The sequence below is a fragment of the Danio rerio genome, chromosome 9 (genome assembly GCF_049306965.1).
Source record: "Danio rerio strain Tuebingen ecotype United States chromosome 9, GRCz12tu, whole genome shotgun sequence".
In the NCBI taxonomy this organism is placed as follows: Eukaryota; Metazoa; Chordata; class Actinopteri; order Cypriniformes; family Danionidae; genus Danio; species Danio rerio.
In genome coordinates this window covers 14,619,728-14,640,895 of record NC_133184.1, presented here as the reverse complement: position 1 = coordinate 14,640,895, position 21,168 = coordinate 14,619,728, and the positions used below count along the sequence as shown (strand labels likewise).

The following is a 21,168-nucleotide window of genomic DNA, read 5'->3' as shown; positions in this document are numbered from 1 at the left end:
TTTAATCCTTAATTTTTTTTTTCATATGTTAAGATATTTGTGTATTGCTGTACATCCTGTGTGTATTAGGCAACGTGTAACCCACATAGGCACATAACTAACGTGCTCTGCGCTGGACTTTAGACAAGCTTTTAGTTGGTTAATGATGCGGTCCACTTCAGTTCCATAAAATAGTAACGTGCCTTCGATGTGCCTTAACACACCTCTATTTTAGACCAGCACACCCATAAGTGCACAAAGTGGCGCAAATGGATTTGAAATTTAAAGAACTGGTGCAAAACGTGAAAATAAGAGTTGCGCTGGTCTGAAAATAGCAACAGATTTTGTCAAACATGTCTTGCTCCTTATTGCGTTGGGTTTATTAATGGACCCAATATGGTAAAACTGTTAATTTTAATGTTTTAGTTTTCATATGTTACTGTATAACTGTTGTTTTTATTCACAAATTTCATATACCTTTAGGACAAAATTCTAAGGTAATAATAAAGTTGCACCTGACATTCTAAAATGTAGGAATCTGCCATATAAATATTCATAGCAAGCTCATATATGCGTATTGCATGCCAGTACACCTCACATATATATTACTGTAATCTCTCTTACACACGCACACTCATGCACACATTCACTCATCCATGACAAACATTCCTATTCTACCCAGCAACGTTCCTTAATAACAGCCGCCCCATTTCCCTCCGGCCACAGACAGATCCAGCCACGCACGGCCCAGACGCGGCTTTCCCCTGCTGGAAGAGGGGCGGGGGAACAGTTTCCCCATCCTTCTGTGGGACGCCTGTTTTTACCATGCTCACAAACATGAATTAATGAGAGCCAACAAAAAAAGGCTGATGGCGTCGGGGTCACTCATGCAGTGCAGTAGCGGCTCAGCAGGGGTCTAGCATACTGTCTGAGGTGGCATGAGTATGAGGGGTCACCGCGGGACTGGCAGGGTCTCGTATGTTGCAACGGAATATACTGTACGCTCTGAAACAAGCTGTAGTGATGCAGAATGTTACCACTGCAGGGTAAAGGCTGTCTGACAGCTCATCTGACCCAGTAATGCTTCCACGCAACTGTTTATCTGGGATTACAGTAGAAGAGAATGGAGGATAACAACATGGAATGACAAAAGAAAAATAAAATAGACACATTTATTAATGATATAAAAAATGCTATTAAATAGACAATGATTGAAGTAATTTTAAATTATAGTAAATTATAGTAAATTTTAATGTAATTAATTACAATAATACAAGTTTTTTTTATTATTATTATTAAATATTTCCCAAATAATGTTTAACAGAGCAAGGACATTTTCACAGTATGTCTGATATTATTTTTTCTTCTGGAGAAAGTCTTATTTGTTTTATTTCGGCTAGAATAAAAGCAGTTTTTATTTTTTAAGAGCCATTTTAAAGTCAAAATTAGTAGCCTCTTCAAGCTTTATATTTTTTTTCAATAGTCTACTGAACAAACCATGATTATACAATAACTTGCCTAATTACCCTAACCTGCCTAGTTGACCTAATTAACATAGTTAAGCCTTTAAATGTCACTTTAAACTGTATAGAAGTGTCTTGAAACATATCTAGTAAAATATTGTTTACTGTCATCATGGCAAAGATAAAATCAAATCAGTTATTAGAAATGAGTTAAAAAATTGTCTCTACGTTTAACAGAAATTGTGGAGAAAAAAAAAAACAGGGGAGCTATTAATTCTGACTTCAACTGTTTTTACTTTATAAACTTATTCAATTTCTTTTTGGCTTAGTCCCTTTATTAATCAGGGGTCACCACAGCGGAATGAACCGCCAACTTTTCCAGCATATGTTTTGCACAGCAGATGCCCTTCCAACAAACATTTGTGTTTTTAAATAAAAAGTCTTAAAATGTAAACAACTTATAAGAAACACCCCATAATGTAAATAAGTTGTCATTTTATAAGAATATGTAACTAAATAATAACTAAATAATAGCTAAATACTAGAATAATAACTAAATTAATAACTAGAATAATAACTAAATTTTGACAAAAATGTCAGATAAAACCTTATAATTGTAATGTGTCAAATTAATAAATTAAATAAATAATTTAAATCAAACATTATAGTAAATATTTCTTGTAATCAATTACAGCAATAATACAATAAATAATTGAAATTATATTTACTTGAGTAATTGATGATTGAAAAAAAAATAATAAAATAAAGCTCTGAATGACATCATTTCCAAATTTTATCAGACTTTTATCAAATAAAAGAAATATCACTATTTTACTTAAACTCACACCTTGTCAATCTGGTAAAACTAGAGAAACTCAGAATTTTCAAGTGATTTACAATAAATACAGAAAAAAAAAAGTTAAGTTGTAAAATAAATGAACAAAACAATTTGATAAATTTCATATTTCAGTTGTATCTTCTAGACAAAGGGGTGTAAAAAAGGTCTAAAATTTGTTAGGTTTGTCACATTTTTTGTATTCAAAAATATAGGATTATGGAGCCTTTTCACAAGACTGTTATGACACGTTTAACGGTCATCATATTCTTAAATCCTTGTAAGTTTTTAATGATTTGATTTTTAAAAAGCATGAACATTTATATGCATTTATGAATGTATTATATCATCTTTGCGTCAAATTACAAAAAATTAATTACCGCTTATGTGAGGTGTTTCTAATGCAGCCTCTTGGGCTGAGAGTAAATTTGACGTCATTCTCTCCTCTGACTGTCGTCATCAGTCTTACACTATTTTATTGTTTTTCTGAAAGTCTTGATAACACCATCATGGAGTTTTTCTCTTATTATTTTGAACAAATATGATTGTAAAATAATTATTTGTTGTACTCTCCGATTCACTGTTTATCCAACCATGACGCCTTCAGCTACTGAGAAACCTGGATATGTGAAAATGGTCTATTTTATTTTATTTTATTTTTTATTTATATTGTATTTTTAACTAGAATTACTCTAATAGCTCTGTTATATAAAGTAAAAATATTTCAAATCAAATTCGGGATTATTGCTCCCCACATTTAGTAGATATTAAAGCACTTCAGTTTCATTCAGGAGAAACATCTGAGGCTAAATTGATGCTTAAAACTAAACAAGTATCATCTGCGGTATTAAATTTGCTTTTAAAAAGCCTTACACTGTATCATGATCTATGTTTGTGATGAGAAAACTCACCATGAAGGCTTTAGATTAGACCCCTCAATTGCTTAAAAAAAAATAAAAATATATAGGAATAAGATTGCAGGATCAGTCCCTGTCATTGTGTCGGGATGTGCTGGGGAATTGTTTTAGAGCTGTTTCACCAACACAGACAGTATGTAATGCGTTATTTATATCGCTGAGCATTGCAGATGAGAGAAACAATAAGCAAAGGCAGAATACGGCATTCAGAAGGGTGACGTGTACGAGCAGGTGCTAATGGAAACACATAAGGATGCGAGACGGACACTTTCAGACGCACGCACATGTACACACACCAGTCTTGAACAGATGTATGGTGCTGTATTAGTGTAACATTAGCCCTGACCTGCTGTCTCTTTGGGACCCGTCTCTTTTTCAGCTGCCAGGGTGCCAGACAGAGAGGCTGATTTCCTGTGCGCTGTCCTCATTGAGCGGGTGCACGGTCAGAGGCCATTCTACACCCTATTTAGGGGACTTCAGGCACCCATGTCTGTCATTTTAGACTTCCTAAAAATATTTGATTAACTCAGCTGTCAGCGGGACAATCTGAGCCTGTTTCTGACCTTGAAGAATAGACAAATAATAAGGGAGCTGTTATGATTAAGGTTAATAAATGATAAAAACACATAACTCACAATGCATTGCAGGTATATAGATTTCTAGAAATCAAATATACATATGTATGACTTTGATGTTGCTAGTGTAATGGTCGTTTTGAGCTGCAGGGGTGCAGTTTATAAGATAAAGTCATATTGTTAACGGGCAATTATGTGATTTGAAGCTACAAAAGTAAGATATGAAGTTGCAGTTGTTTAAAAGCTAATATTTAAAAGTATTTTTAATGAGAATTGTAAATTTATCTTTTACAAAAAAAGCTTCTCACTGGCCTTTCCAACTTGTTTCCTTATCTCTTCTGTTAAAGGCGCGAGCGGTGATGTTAGGCCCCAGTGTTTTCACCTTTCCCATGTGCTCCTTTGTTCTGTTTCCCACAATTTCATTATGTTCATCAGTTTCACCTGTTCATGCCCTGTGTGTTATCAGTTTCATCATGTCATGTGTATTAATAGTCATGTGTGTTGTTTAATCGTTGTCCGGTATTCTCTTGGTCATCCTTGTCAACACCCCATGCCGTTCCTGAGTCGCCTGTGTTTCACATGTCCTTCATGTGCATGTTTATCAATAAATCTACGTGTTAGATACCTTCTGCGATCCTTTGCCTTGCTGAGAGAGCCCAGGCGTGACAAACATGTTTGTAATTTAAAACTATGGCTGCATGCAAAATCGGCTACCACTCAGTAGGTACTGCATTTGAATTTAAATTTACTTCTCGACCATAAGAATAATGTGTACTATACAGTATGAATAAAAGTTGTATGAATGGAACTCGGATGTATTACATCCGCCATTTTGTCATGATCACTTGACCTACCCATGTCAGTTGGATCGCTTATCTCCCATTCATGAATTCTCTCATGGGGCATCATGGGATAGCGTAGCGTACATCGGATGCGTACTTCAAAAACTTGCCGGAAGAAGTAGGTCATCCGGGTACTTCTCGCATACTGTTTTTCAAATACTATGCATTCGGACATACTACATTACTTCGCACGGATACTGTTTTTAGTGTACTATATAGTATGAAAGTATGCGATTTCGAACACAGCCTTGGATTTTATTTTTATTTTCATTTATTTATGCTTTTAAATTACATTGTGGGACTTTGATCTTTCCTATAACAACGTTTAATGTCTAACTTTTAACTTTTTTTTCGTATATATATAAATATAGATGTAAATACATATAAATGTACATTTAATATACAATATAAATATTAACATTTAAAACACAAATAAATGTCTAACTTCTAAATTAAAAATCTAGAAATGAAAAGAAATATTTATTTATTACTGGTTTTGACATGTATCTGTGATCCTGTTTACTCCCCAAAAGAGTGTGATTCTGGAATCTGTATATAGATTAATATAAATCTATAGCTGTAAACAGTAAATGAGCCCACTTTGAAAAAGTTACGTTTCTTGACATTTTTAATAGTTAGAAATGATATTTTTTTCTGGGTTGGGGCTGTAAATTATGGTACAAAAACCTGGTAATAAACTGCCAGTACTTTTTTCTGTTACTTTAGATACTTAATTATATAATGTCTATGATTCAAACTACTAAAATGTCAATAAAAGTCATCCTGTTAAGCTGCAGAGTACATCAAAATTAGACAAAGCAGAGATTAAGGTCCCATAAAACAATTCATGACATCAGAAAAAAAGGAACACCAGTGATACTAAATTTAGGAACTGTTTATTATTGGCAGTGTAATGCTAAGTAAATTTGGTGATTTTAAATTAACTTGCTCTGTAGAAGAATTCATGGATAGAAAACTTTACTATTTTATGCTTACTATATTTCAGGTTGTTATCAAAAAATGTTTCTTTTTTATTTAGTTTTTTTTATTATTAAATATGTACACATTTTAAAACACAAACAAGTTGATGAAATAACTAACTTGAAAACTAAAAATCTAGACATTAAAGAGCCAAATGAAATGGTCGACTCAGAGTTGAGTAAATAAATGTTGTTGGGTTCGGATCTTTTGCTTGAACATGTCAACGTCGATAAGTACATCACAACAAACTGGGTCTTGAATGAATCACCGCAGATTAGCTTTGCACAAAAATCATATGGGAGTCGTTGGGATAATTAGGTAAAAATAAATGCATATTATAAGACAATAAAAGTGTTTTTTGATCTTGCATGTACATCAGCCTATTGTTGGAGACCCCCAAAACCATAATATGATCTTTTATAATGCAAAATAGGGGCTCTTTAATAATAAAATCTGCAGGATTTATACAATGTTTTTAAAATATCACTAGTTGCAATTAGGAGAAATCACAGATACTTTTATTTGTTGTCCTGAAGTGGTTTTAATATGTATCTGTGATCCTGTTTGCTCTCTAAAAGTATGTGATTGTGTAATCTGTATATAGCTTAATGGAAATCTATAGCTGTAAACAGTAAATGAGCCCACTTTGTATAGATTGGTTTGAACATGGGGTTAAATTTGTATTTGGTTGGAATGGAGCTCCACACATGAGTTCAAGGTTTGCCTTGTTAACTATAAAATGGACTTTTTTCCATGCCACATTTGCTATTTTTTGCACAAAAAAAGTGCTTCTAGGGCAGATACTGGAGTTTAATTTGTAGCCTTATGTAGCCTTACACCTCTAAACCTCAACGTCCTCCACTCTCTGTGGGCGTCCAGTCGGCGCTGAGGCTAAAATCTCAGACTCACTCTTGTGCATGACCGAGCATGTCTATTAGTCTCAAGGGCAAGTCCAAACCCGTCCACCTGGGGTCACAGACCTGGCATGAAGCCCTAAGACATTAAACTACCCTACTTTAAATAGCTTCATGTAAGGATATGATAGGTGTGAAGGAAGAAATCAGTCCTGGTAAATGTGCATTGGTGATTTTGAGGTTATGCGAAGCACATTTGTCACTGCAGCTGCTCTGCAAGCGCAGAAATAGTTATTGAAGAGTTAAGAGTCTCAGATCACTGAACGTTTGTTCTCTGATCCGTTACCCTCACAGCTCCTGTCAACAGCTCCTCAAACGCTTTTGCTTTCCCTCTTGTCTGTACTTTGAGTTTTTAAATAATGCAAGTGTCACTTCCTATGGCTCAAACTGAGAAACCTTTGAGGTTATAGCAAGGATTGTGTGGGATTTTGTGGTTTGACGGCATGTATGGATTTTTGTCCAGTGTGTGTGACTCTGCTCAGCAGGACTCGGCTCAGCTTGGTTTGCTGTATTTTGGCATGGTTTAATTTTCCACTGCAGTTTACTGTCACTTCAGAGTGAGTGGGATTATAGACATATTGTTATATGAAGCTATTCAGTTTTTGTGTTTTTTTTTGTGATTGCTTGTGATTGTTTGGTCTCGGTTAAATAGAGAAATTGAATAAGAGAACATTTTGGAGTCTCATAGCCATATCCACCAATTATGTAATAAACAAACCAATAGCAGTTTCTAAAAATTTTGCTTTGGGAAATAGTTTCAAACTCCTAAAATTAACTCTAATGGCCCAATGCTTTAATGATCCAATGAGCAGTACAGTACAGTACGAGTCGGTACACGTCACCTTTATGAGGCTTGCATTTTTACCGCCAAAAGGGTACCATGGTCAGTTCGACTATGGCTCGTTTTTATATGTATATATTATTACGGTGTAATGCCTCAGCCTTTTTTTAATGGCGCTTTCTTTGTTTTCATTCCCCTGGCTTGCTGCAGGAGAGAGTGATGTATCCCTGTAAACCAATAGTGTCCACTTGCTCGTCTAGCTCTCCTTTTTGGTACCCTTTTGGCATGCTACGTACCCTTTGCAAAGGGTACCCAAAAAGTGGTATGGTTTGGTTCGCTTTTTGGTACCTTGTGACCGTGGAAACGGCCATAAAAGCATACTGAACCAAACCGTCCCATACCGTACCACTCAGTGGAAATAGAGCATAGAGGAAATTAAAGCACAGACTTGTGTTACAAAATTAATTCGAAGTAGAATCCTTAAAAGGTTAGTTTGCACAAAATGAAATTTTCAGTTGTTTATTACTCATCCCCATGACAATTCCCTAATATCTTTGTTCATCTTAAGAACGCAAATTAAGATATTTTTAGCTCTCTCAGAATATGAGGTAGAAGATGTTGGCAAACAAAGTTGTTTTTACAGTTGTATTTTATTTATTTATTTTTTTTTTGGTTTCTGTGGCACAAAAGTGTTCTTGGAGTTTCTTAAGATTACTGTTGAACCACTGAAGTCACATGGTAAGTTTATGTAACTGTGGCTGTCTATGGAGGATGCTAAAATATCGAAACTTGTGTTCTGAAGATGACCAAGTCTTATGGAGAGTGACTAATCAATAATACAGTTTTTATGTTTAGGTAAACTAATTATTTGCCACTGTAAATGTGCAAAGACAACAATAAAAACCCCAGAGAATTAACCTTGAAATATTTATCACTACAATCACATTGCCACAATTTGGTAGGAAAAGACTTTAGTAGCTATGTTTCCATCCAGAGATGTGAATTAAATTTATGCTTAAAACTAGAATATTGCATAAAAGACATGCAAATAATGTAGCGTTTCCATCCAAAAACTCAAACTAAATGGTCTCTTTCTGATTTACTGGTTCCAAATATCAAAAGTGAAAAATGAATTTGCTGTGGTGGGAGAAGCTGCGTCAATCCTTTCCTTATTTAATAAATGACTTGTGCCTCAGAAGAAAATGTCGCTACGCAATGAAGGCGTGGTGATGTTTAAAGGTGTGAGACGCGGAACACAGACTCTCTTAACAGTTCTGGAGGTCATTAATAATATAATAACACTAATATTGAAATGGTTATGGCATTTTATAATGTCCAAAACAACATTTCAGATGTTTTACAGTGTCCTCAGCCTGCTAGTTTGTCTATTCACACACACTTTTATCATCACATGACCTCTTAAAACAAAATCACATGACTTTTTTAATGCGCACACTGGATTTTTTACAGTAAAAGTGTTTCCATCGTAGTTTATGTGCTTCTTTTCTTATCGAATAAAATGTTTATCCTACTCAGTTATGTGCATACATTTTTAATGCACATTTTCAAAATTGATGGGCATCTTGGCGTTTCCATTAACCATTTTTTATGTGCATATCCAAAATGCACATAAAGATAGGTAGGTATCGATACTTTAGCATTGAATGAAGTGAAACTACTTATTTAAATCCAGCACTTTTGGTGTCCTGCGTCTCCAAACAATCATTAATTGGCAAGTGTTAACATTTAACATTTTAGTAACAGTATGGCTTGCTTGCAATCTCAACTAAGGTGGTGCTAAAAAGTACCCAGTGTCATTCACACTAAAGTGAGCCATACCGAGATGCTCCATGCAAAGGAAAAGAACACTAAGTGTTAAAGTTTGTGTATGTGTGTGTGCCTTTGTGCATTAGTATGATGGCTGTGACTCCGCATTGCTTTGAAGAGGTGGCGTTACACACGAACGTGCTGTGCATTGTGTCAAAGGCTGGCGTGTAGGACATGTGTCACATCTGAAGGTGAAGCATGACTGTGCATGTGTTAGCATATGAGCAACATTAACTTTCGTAATACAAAGCCAACCCAGGCTAAGAAGCAATATAAAACTATATAGGTTTGTGGTAAAAAAAAAAACTATAGTTTTATTCTAGTTTCGTCTCCTTAAAGGGATAGTTCACCCTCAAATTAAAATTCCATCATTATTGCAAAGCATTATAACACTTTTATTTCTACTATTAAACATAGGAAATTTTCAATTACAAATGTTCAGTTTTTGGACAATTAAAGGGATAGTTCACCCAAAACTAAAAATTCTAAAGTCATTTTCCCTCTGTTTACTTCTCAACTTTCTTCTGTTAAACACACAATGAGATATTTTGAAAGCTGGAAAATTTCAAAATATCATTTTAAAAAGCTGAAAAGAAGCCTGTGGTCCATGACTTCCATGCTATTTGTTTTTCCAACGATGGAGGTCAGTGGTTACAGGTTTTCAGCCTTTTTCAAAATACATTCTTTAGTGTTCAACAACTAAGAAAGAAACTCATAAAGGTTTGGAACAACTTGAGGGAGAGTAAATAGTGAGTGAATTTTCATTTTTGGTTGAACTCTCCCTTTAAAGTAAAAGAAATGAGTACACTCAGGGCAAAGTACTTTTTTTTCTTTGTTTATGGTAAAAAGAAGTTTGAAATACCTAGCTAATAGCAGTTTAGTGTTGGCAAACATCCCAACACAACCCACACTGCTAAGAGTAGCATGTAGATGAATATGCAGGTATATAGTTATCTTCTGTTGATGTTTTAAAGTCAATTCAGGGAACCTTATTTTAAAATCTAATCTTTACAAGAGCCTGAAATATTAAATATGCTTATGCAGAGATGCGTATTATATAACGTAATGTCCTAAGATGACACTTTAACTCGCTCAGTGCTGTCCCAACTCTCTATTTGTGTCTGTTAGACTAAAAACCTCTCCTTCATCAGGCGCACACATGCAGTATGAGAAACTCTTGAGCGTCATCTCCGACTGTACTGCTAAAGCAATATTGACAGCAGCTTCAGGGATGGGAAATCATTCTAATTCAGCACTTTTGCAGATGAAGGGTTTTTCAGTACAGATTTAAAGCTTCGCCTTGATGAATGTTCCCGTTTTCATTTCCGTCAATATGTTTTTCTCAGCGAGCTAACCGAATGTGTCTCTTTCTCTATGTGCGATTGACACAAGAAAGCAAGTAATGTGCTTGCTCTTGCCCCTCCAGAACAAGTCCACTTGCTGACATTTTGGTCAATACAAATCGCATCAAGTCTTGCACGTAACCATGCGTTTTAGTTTCTTTACTGCAAAAAAATTCATAAATAAATAACGATCTAAATATAAGAAATAAATGAAGGATTTCAGAAGATACAGACAAGAAATGAGACTAATGATCTGCCAGGGCAGTAAGAAAATTATATGTTATTCTGTCTTAATTTGAGCTTAAGCATTTAAATTTTAAAACAAGATTACTGTATGTATTAAATCAAGATCTGACATGCATGTACACAAATTTTTATTCAAATTAAAAATTGAATGAACTTACATTTCCTTCAGCTTATTCCCTTTATTCATGGGGAGTTGCCACAGCAGAATGACCCAACTTATCTATCATGTGTTTTACACATCGAATGCCCTTCCACCTGCAACCCAGTTCTGGGAAACACCCATACACTTTCACATTTACACACACACTAGGGCAGTGTTAATTTTGACTGCAAATTTGATTTAGTTTTAGTCTTTGTCTTTTCACAAAAATTCAATTTTAGTCATATTTTAGTCTTCTGAATCATTTTAGCTTTAGTCTATTTTTAGTCGACTAAATTTCATAACATTTTAGTCAGCTAAATCTACTTTACAGATTCCCCTATGGAAGATGATGTAAACGTATTCCACCTCTACTGTGGATCAAATATGCACACACCAAGATTAATTACGGCTAAAACATCCAATTATTATGGCTTAATTTTAAGTCTTAAAATACAGACTGGTCTTAAATGATGTCTCTGATTGTAACTAAGCTAAATGTACATGTACAATAAGCGACTTTAAGCTTTACTAAGTGCGAAAAAATATAAATGAACAAAATAATCAAATGAATCTGACACACTCAAAAAATGATGTTTGCTGTTTGTTCAAACTACTTATTTTAAATGAACTGAAACAACACAAATATTGATGTTTTTTTAGGGACAACTTAATAGTTTTGTGTTCAATCCACATACATTTGTGAAACTATTATGTTAACTTCATTCTTTCATGCTGTCTCTACTCAAATCGATTCTGTGGAACCCAGCATTTTTAAAGTAATGTTTGTTTAAACTACTAATTTAAATGAGCTGAAACAACACAATTTTTGATGTTTTTAAGGGGCAACATAATAGTTTTGAGTTCTATCAACTTAAATTTGTAAAAACTATTATGATAACTTTAATTTTTTTATATTTTTCCAACTCAAATCGATTGTGTAAAACCCAGCATTTTTTACAATCTAGACTCAAAAAAATTATATTATATTTGTTTGAACTACTTCGAACTACTACTTTTGAACTACTACTACTACTACTTGTTTAATGAGCTGAAACAACACAATTCTTGATGTTTTTAGGGACAACTTAATAGATTTGTGTTTAAGCCAATGAACTTTGTAAAAAACTATTATGGTAATTAAATTCTTTCATGTTGTCTCAACTCAAATCTATTCTGTGAAACACAGCATTTTTTAATGTTTGGTCAAACTTCTTATTTAAAATGAGCTGAAACAACACAATTCCTGATGTTTTTTTGGGACAACTTAATGGTTTTGTGTTCGAACCACTGACATTTTTTACTTAATTCTTTCATGTTGTCCCAACAAAAATCCATGGGACCCAATATTTTTACAATTTATTCTTAAAACAAGATCAATACAACTTATGGGCTAGAAATAAGCTTGTTACTCTTGACTAGATAAGGAATTTTTCGGCGTGTTGTCCTCATTTATTTTCTGATTTCTCTTCCTCCAGGCTCCGACTGTTCCAGAAACTTCACCAGCCCTTCAGGTGTGATCGAGTCACCTGGTTTTCCTGACAAATACCCGCACAACCTGGAGTGCACCTTCATCATCGTGGTCCCGCCTCACATGGACGTCACCCTCACCTTCCTGACCTTTGACCTGGAGAACGACCCCTTGCAGGGTTCGGAGGGCGAGTGCAAGTACGACTGGCTGGAGGTGTGGGACGGCCTCCCGCAGGGTGAGTGGAGATGCCGTAATCCCAAAGAATTCGGATTAGACCGCGCTTTTCCAAAGTCCAGACCACCCGTGACTTTAAGAGGATTGCTTTTTTTCTCTGACCTCATTGTCTGCTTTGAGATCAGTACGTTGCATGTCTGCCGTACATAATTTGGTCACTTAATGATTTCTAATCCGCATAGCATTCACTGTCACACTATGGGCCATCTGGTTGGTTGATCTCCCAGTCTATACAGCTGTTGGCTCTTACCCTGTGACACGCAGCACCCGTCGGTCGGCCACTGTGCCAGCGTTTCTGCCGGTGTGCATTGCTGTCGTGCTGTTACTGCGGCTGCCGCTGGAGCTATTTTGGTATTGAGCGTTGGCAGATGAAAGCGGAGCCCAGGGCCTTGCTTTGCCTTATCTGCGTCAGGCGGGGCCAAAAAGCCACGGCACCCGTATTCTTCCACAGAGGAGACTGAGGACGGGGGTAACAGCAGCCATGGTAACCTTTATCAGGAAAGTGAAAATGGGGCGTGAATAACACTGCAATAGGATTTAATCCTTGTCTGGAACAGAGCGCTATGGAATACTCTCTTTTTTTCCCCAGCTGTCTTATTAATGCTTCAGCCCCTAGACCCCCGTTCTGCCCCCACCCTCGTCCTTCTGCCTCTGGGATTGGCTTCATGTTGTGGTGCTGAACACGCACATCTAATCAGACACTTTATAAGTGTCGACTAAAACATGACAGGGTATTTAGTGTAGTTTAATAACTCGGCTTGCTCTAGATCATCAGGTTCACCAGTTAGTAGTGGAGTTTTCAAAATTTACTGTAATAAAATCATTCTTGTTAATGTTATGTGATGATTATATATAAACTGTTAACTTGAGAAATGCAAAAATTATTTATTGCAATACTTAATTATTTTACTTAAAAGCCAAGAAAAGTACACTGGGGGTGTACTCACACTATGCACAGTTGCCCTGAACTGGGCCGAAACATCCTTGTTCACCCTCCGGTCTCCCCCATCAGCCACCACTCACTATACACTCAGCTTACATCACTTACAGCTATACAAGACTCAGCTGAGCACGCTTACATCATCAATGATGCGCTGTTCAGTAAGAAACGCTCTCGCTCAGCACAGTGTAGATTTCTTTAGTTACATCGTTTAAGTCGTTTGATATTCAGTGACACGCAGTCAAATATTTCACCACTTTTGTTGCTCATAAACTATCATAAAGTCATCTTGCTGCAGGAGTTATGAAGTTTGCTGAAGGTGCAGCTGTCGCGCAGTGAGGGGTTTGCGTCTTTAATAATCTACAACAGTTTGTGTTCATTGAACAGTAAGAATGATTAATAAATCGATATGAAACAGTTCCTTAAAAGTCACGTCTCGTTTTCAGTTTCAGACTTAGGCGTGCTTTGCACTCACACTACAAGTGTACCGCGCAAGTGAGCTGCGCTCTGGCACACCTCTTTCAACCGAGCCAGGGCCTGCCAAGTGAACCGCGCCTGAGCCTGATTCAGAGCACTCTCAAACGATCTGGGAAACAGGCCTGGGCACGGTTCAAATAGCATAGTGTGAGTAAGCTCTAGTTCCTAGCGTATTGTATAATAAAAAGAAATTAACACTGAAATCTCACAGCTGCTGGTAGCCCATGTACAAACTGGGGAACACATAAATTCTTACATTTTAAACATACATGTGAAGTTATTAAACATAAATTGACCATTTCTAATAAACATAATTGTACTTCAACAAACATAAATAAACCATCTTATTTAAACTTAACAGTACTCCAGTACAGTTAAGTACATTCTTCATTCAGAATGTAAATGTCACTTAGGTCAGCCATCTGTTTCTGTGTTTTAAGGTTCGTCTGTAAAAAGATAAGCCTGCCAACATTTTGAGGATTGTTGTTTTTTAGAGGAGTTTATTACCTTCTATGCTATTCTGCCTTCAGACAGTGATATTGCTGGGTGATGGCGCTGCAGATGTGCAGTCATGATTGGATATGTTTCCGTTTGAGTAGGCTATACATGTAAAACGATGCTTGCACACAGTCATTTTTTTGTTCATCGTTTTTTCTTTCTCAACACTACACTCAACGGCAAATGAGAAATGTCCCAACACCGCAGATTTGAAAAACGCCGACCCTTCATCGTACTGTTGCTTCACTTCACCTCTGCTCGCCATGTTAAAGTGTGCGATCATGGTTAAGCGCCCCCTAACTTTAGAGCATAGTGATTATATATTTACTCGCAGGGAGGAGTTTCCTCATCTCAGCTCGTAGACTTACAGGCACACACAAACAGTCAGAGAGAAACAAAACGCACATACATTATTTAAACGTAAAACCGAAAAAAAAGCAATTCACTAGCACATACTGAATCTTGGATGTCGTACTGAATGGTTCAATATTATATTGAGAATTTTGGCATCCATGCCTATATCTGTTCTGTTTTTTCATAAAACAGGCTTTACATGTTATACATTTCGTTTATGCAACAAAAACATACTTTAAAAACAATACTTGCTTGGTTTGATCGTCAACACCATCAAATGTGAAAGACATTTTTTTTCAACCTAGCATTCGAGAGCACTTGCGGTATTAAAGCCCTTCCCTCTCCAAAAGAGAAGAAAATCAATGTACTTGATTGATACTAGGTTATTTCACCCATCCGGGACTGTGTGTGTGTGTGTGTGTGTGTGTGTGTGTGTGTGTGTGTGTGTGTGTGTGTGTGCGCGTGTGTGTGTTTGTGTTTGTGTGTGTGTGTGTGTGTGTGTGTATGTGTGTGTGTGTGTGTGTGTGTAGGATGGATTCATTACTGTGAGACAGCAGCCTCTCTATAGCATTATAGCCTGGCCAAACTAAATCACACACCTCTGTTGACAGGATTCAGAGAAGTGGTGTTGTATAGGTTTTAGCCACACAAAGTCTTATAAATGGTCAGTAAGAGCAAAATTAAACCTGTGCACATCCCAGCACTGAGAATGAGTTTTTGTGTCTGTGTGTGTGTGTTTTTTTTTTGCAGTGGGACCTTTGATTGGACGCCACTGTGGTACCAAAATCCCTTCTGAAATCCAGTCGTCCACTGGTATCCTGTCTCTGTCCTTTCATACGGACATGGCTGTGGCCAAAGATGGTTTCTCTGCACGCTATAACATGACTCTCAAGGAGGTCAACGACAGTAAGTGGTCCTTCATGCTTTGAGAATGAACAGGTAATGATTTAAAAAAGTTGTTTGTTAAAAAGTTGTTAATATAAAATACAGACAAATATATAAATTTTTATTATATATAATCAAATATATACATTTTAGTAAAATAAAACATATTTTTTTTATTTTGATTGTTTATTTAAACCAATTTAAACCAAAAAAGTTAGTTAAATATGTATTTTTTTAAATATGTTATAATATATAAATAAATTGAAATGTATATTTAAAATGTTAAAACAATACTGTCTCAAAATTATAACCAAGCAAAATTACCAAACAGTATTATAAGAAATATAATTTTAATTAAATTTTTTTTTTTTTTTTTTTTATTTATTTATTTTTGTAATAAATTTTATTGTTTTTTATATATAGAATTTGTTAAACTAATACAAGGGCCAGACTATTTTTTTTTTTTTTTTTTGTTGAAATTTCTATCATTGCTTTAACTTTTTCCCACAATAGCATTCTAGAAATGTATATTTTAAAACAGCAAATAACTGCTAAAGTTGGTTGTATCCATTTTTTTAGTTCCTCTTCAACATTGCTGTATATTTGCATGTCTGTCCTATACCCCAATGATAATATGAGAAAACTCTCTGTGCTCCTCAGATTTCCACTGCAGTAATGATCTTGGCATGGAATCAGGAAAGATCAGCGATGACCAGATCTCTGCATCGTCCAGCTTCTACGACGGCCGATGGTCTCCAAGACAAGCTCGACTCAACTTTGACGACAACGCTTGGACGCCCAACGAGGACAGCAACAAAGAATACATCCAGGTGAGGTTTCAAGAACAAGTTTGTGGGCCTGTACCATGACAATGGCTAAACAAACTCAGGGTTACAGGGTTACTTAAAAACTGTCAGAACCAAATCAGTACAATCAGGCTTTGTCAGTAGTAGGATTCTTATCAACTTTCTTGAGTTGTAAACTTTTCTATAAATGAAAACATGAAGGCAGGACGTCAGTAGCAAAAAAGCCAGTCAAACACCTTGAAATAAAGACACTGTGATTTACTTTTTTAAAAATATATATTTTATTACAAATTTACTTTAAGATAAAAGACATCTATATGAGCTAATAAACAATCAACTAATAAAAAAATATGTGCTTTATAAATGTGAAAGTTTGCGAAAGTTTCCAGATTTTGTGAAAAGGTGAATATTTTTGATAAAATCATACAAACTGCATGCTATATTTTATTTACTTTAGTACAGTCCTGGGTAAGAATTTTTTACAAACAGTCCACTGGACAGAAAAATAGTTCAAGTTATTAAAATAACCTATTGAAACTTTTAAAGTTTGAAGGTTAGGGAAAAGTTGTAAATTGTTCTCCAGTAAACATGCAAGTATCTTGCCTTGCTTTGGAAGGGCAGCAATAATTGGAAAAATATATATTTTTCAACAGAATCAGAAATCTTTAAGCATCTTCATGCTGTTCAAAAGTTTTCACCCCCTAGCTCTAAGGGGCCGATCACACCGAACGTGCTTTTTGTGTTGAAAGACACTTTTTTTGAATGATTTACTAACTGCAGCGAGCATTTTGTGCGCGGTTTATGTGCCCTCACGTTTTAACTGCCTGCTGCACCTTGCGTTTTTGTTTTTGTGCGTCGTGCACTCTTAGTTGAAAAAAGTCAACTCGAAGCTAAAAAGCACGTTACATAATTTGCATTTGTTTCATTCTCCAATCAAATGAAAGCAATGGAGGTGTTTCCATTGAGGTGCCTTCAATGTCTTTTGAAGATGGAGCAGAGACTTGTGGTTGCTGTTTTGAGTTATCTGGAGCTTTATGACCTCACAAATCTTGATTATTACAATATTGATACATATTAAAATTATATTAATATCAACAGCAATACTCTCGCACAGTACCCAGCTGAATTAGTCGTTGCATACCAACATAAAAAAGTGCACCATGCTTCTTTTTTTTCTTGTTAAAAAGGCAGTGTGGTGCCATTCGTGTTTTTGGAACTTAAATGCTCGTTCGGTGTGATCGGCCCCTTAATGCCTCGTGTTTCCTTCTGGAGCATTAGAGCCTTATTTTTATTTTATTTTATTTATTTATTTTAACGGTTGTGTTTGAGTTTTCCTCAGTGTAAAAAGATGGACCTTAAAATCATACAGTCAGTGCCGGAAAGGTTTAAATATCCAGAATTAGGAATCTGCAGGACATGGAGACTTATCTGAATAACAGAAACAGTTCTGAACAATTGAGACAACCGTGGCAAAGCCAAAAGACAAACATACACGAATATCGTCCAGTTAAACACACAGTATTAAAAACTTACAATTACTATTACTAAAACCTAATAAATACTTTGCAGTATTCAACTTTTGCAGGGGGGTATTTAAATAAGTTCAGCTATTATTATATTTTAGTAAAATTGATTTATATAACAATTATTTTAATCATATAAAAATATTATAATAAACCATCTTTGTTTAAAGCAAGGAAATTTCCTTCATAACATTTGGTCATAATTTAATTTATGGTAAATTTCTTGCTACTAACAAACCATTAAACATGAATTTTAGTTCAATAAACTACTAATTTGCTGCTTATAAGGTGGATAGATTAGGGATGTAGAATAAGATCATACTTTATAAATATTAATAAACACTTCAAATCTTAATAGGCAGGTAATAAGCCAGTAGCTGAAGGAATTTCACTCAAAAATGAAAATGTACACATTATTTGCTCACCCACAAATGGCTAGAAACCTTTGAGTTTCTTCTGTTAAACAGAAAAGGAGATAATTTGGAGAATGATAAAAACCTGTAGCCATTGACTTCCATAATAAGAAAAACATACTGTACCATGGATGTCGTTGGTTACAGTTTTAGCTTTCTTCAGAACATCCTCGCTTGTGTTCAGCAGAAAAATAGACATTTGCTGGAACAAGTGAAGGGTGAGTAAATGATGAAAGAATTTTTCATTTTTGGGTGAACTGTCCCTTATATTATAAAATAGCGAGAATTGATACTAAAAGCTACTGTTTACCAAAGGTACAACAGAAAAAACAACTTTTTACACCTATGCTGGTACCTTTAGCATTAGTAAATCTAAACCAAAATATAACCTGCCCTGAAGCAGTTTAGCAAATGACCTTGAGTTATAACAACTAAAGCCCTATCTAATCCAGTGTTGATGCCTGCTAAACTGAAACCTACCTGAATAACCAGCTAAATCAGCTTGGTGGTGTACTGTAGGCCCTCTGTCAAAACGTCTTTCTCAAAGTGCTTGAGAAGCTTGCCAGGCCCAGATGGATTTGAGATTTCGGATTGTGTCAGGAAGTCAATGGGGTCAGGAGCTGCGCCAGGCCTTTCGAAACGAGGCTCATTACTTGTGGTGTTACTTTAAGTGGTGTGTCGTATTTGTGTCAGGATGTTGCTGAGTTGTGGAGCCCACAGCTGTTGTGTTGTGTTAACACCTGACATCACTCGCTTGCTCTCAGAGTCCACGGCCCAGACATCCATCTTGACAAACAGCTGTCGTAAATGCCAACATGCCCGAGGAACATACTTCACTTGGACGCCCCGCCTCAACTCGCCTCGTTCTGTTCTGTGTGTGTGTGTGGGTTCAGAAAAAGAGGCGTCGTTCTGTTTTAGATGCAGTGTCATTGATCTTCATTGATTCATCTAGGGTTTCAGGGTAAATTAGTTGATGTAACTTGTAACTTAAAGGAATACTATTGATGCAATATAAGCTCAGATTTATTGTCAAAGGCATTTGTGGCATGATGTTGTTTTTTACGATGAAGAAATAGGTAGAAATGCCCAGCACCCCCCAACAACTACTGGGTTTGTTTTTTTTTTACTTTAGGTTTATAGTTGTAATACGGTACTTGCATGGTAACAACCATTTTCAGAAGTCCCAAAAATGCTGTTAAAAATATCCACAAAAAGGCCAGATTATAGGGAATGTCATTTCAGAGAGTAAAAATGTTTTATTTTATTTTATTTTATTTTAAATTTTATTTCATTTCATTTTATTTTATTTTATTTTATTTATTATTTATTTATTTATTTATTTATTTATTTATTTATTTATCTATCTATCTATCTATCTATCTATCTATCTATCTATCTATCTATCTATCTATCTATCTATCTATCTATCTATCTATCTATCTATCTATCTATCTATCTATCTATCTATCTATCTATCTATCTATCTATCTATCTATCTATCAATCAATCTATTTATTTATTTATTTATTTATTTATTTATTTATTTATTTATTTTATTTTATTTTATTTTATTTTATTTTATTTTATTTTATTTCAATAAATTGTTACACTAAGACCAGGACCGGACTTTTTTATTTAATTTTATTTTTATAATATTATTTTTATTTTATTTTTTATTTTTTATGTTCTTTTATTTAATTTTGTTATATATATATATTTTTTTTATTTATTTAGTATTTTATTTTTTGTTTTATTTTAATAAATTGTTACACTAAGACCAGAGCCAGACTTCTTTATTTTTACTTTATTATTTTTTTTATTTATTTATTTTAATAAATAATAAATAACAATACAATTTCATTAAGTTTTTTTTTTTTTTTTCTTCTTCAACTGAGCGATGCGACAAACTATGTTCTGGGCTAATTAGCATTACCCCACATGCTGATAACAGAGTTTAACCCAGAACTTCCCTTTAACATCTCATCAGTTTTTCTTGTGTGCTCTTTTTCCCTCCATTGTTTCTCTCTGTCTCTCTTTATTACTATTCATCAGGGACTGGTTTCACAGACGCAGTAGGCTGCATCTCTCTCTCTCTCTCTCTCTGGTCTCTGGGCGCATGCAGGGCTTTATGATGCACGGCCCGCTCTGATGCTAACAGCCACTTGATTGATGAGGGTCCTTTCCTAGGAATAAATAGTTAGCAGCAGTCCTGGGTTCTATTGATTTTTGTGTCTAGGTGTGTTTCTCTGTGGCCCTAAGCAGCTTTGCAGAAGGTACTAGTGTGTGTGCGTGTGCTCGTATCAGTGTGTGAAAGCCACACCTGTCTCTCTGACAGATAACAAACGCTGCAGTTTTCCCGCTCATGTTCGGATGACATCCCGCTGAGCAGGGAGAGCCGAGGATCATGGGTAACAGCCCTCCTTTAGGACGGGAGCTGAATGCCTGATTAAGGCGAGACACTGCAGGCTAAATTTTATTATTTTTTTAATGCAGCAGTCAGTTATGAGGTTTTGGCCTATTGGGCTTTTCTTTTTTTTCTGTCCAATGTAAAGAAAACATCCACCTAAGTCCGCCACAAAGTGTTTCTTTTGTCGTACTTTTGAAATTTGCAGACATAAACTGATAATGTAGTACATATATTAAAAGCCGTTTTCACATGCATTGAGTCATAAATCTCCACTTCAGCAGTACTTACAGCACACCCCTCAGAGATCTATCTTTTAAA

The 21,168-nt window shown here is 35.4% G+C and overlaps 1 protein-coding gene across 3 annotated transcripts in view; it reads left to right on the top strand.

Annotated features, from left to right (window-relative positions):
- nrp2b (neuropilin 2b) overlaps window positions 1–21,168 on the top strand; it is a 138,011-nt gene that overhangs the window by 45,047 nt on the left and 71,796 nt on the right. For all 3 annotated transcript variants that reach the window (XR_012384922.1, NM_212966.1, XM_017357663.4), the window contains 3 exon segments: window positions 12,321–12,548; window positions 15,567–15,722; window positions 16,362–16,531. Coding sequence is in view for 2 of the 3 variants with exons in the window: in NM_212966.1 (NP_998131.1) it covers window positions 12,321–12,548; window positions 15,567–15,722; window positions 16,362–16,531 (554 nt within the window). In the remaining variant the exon portion in view is untranslated.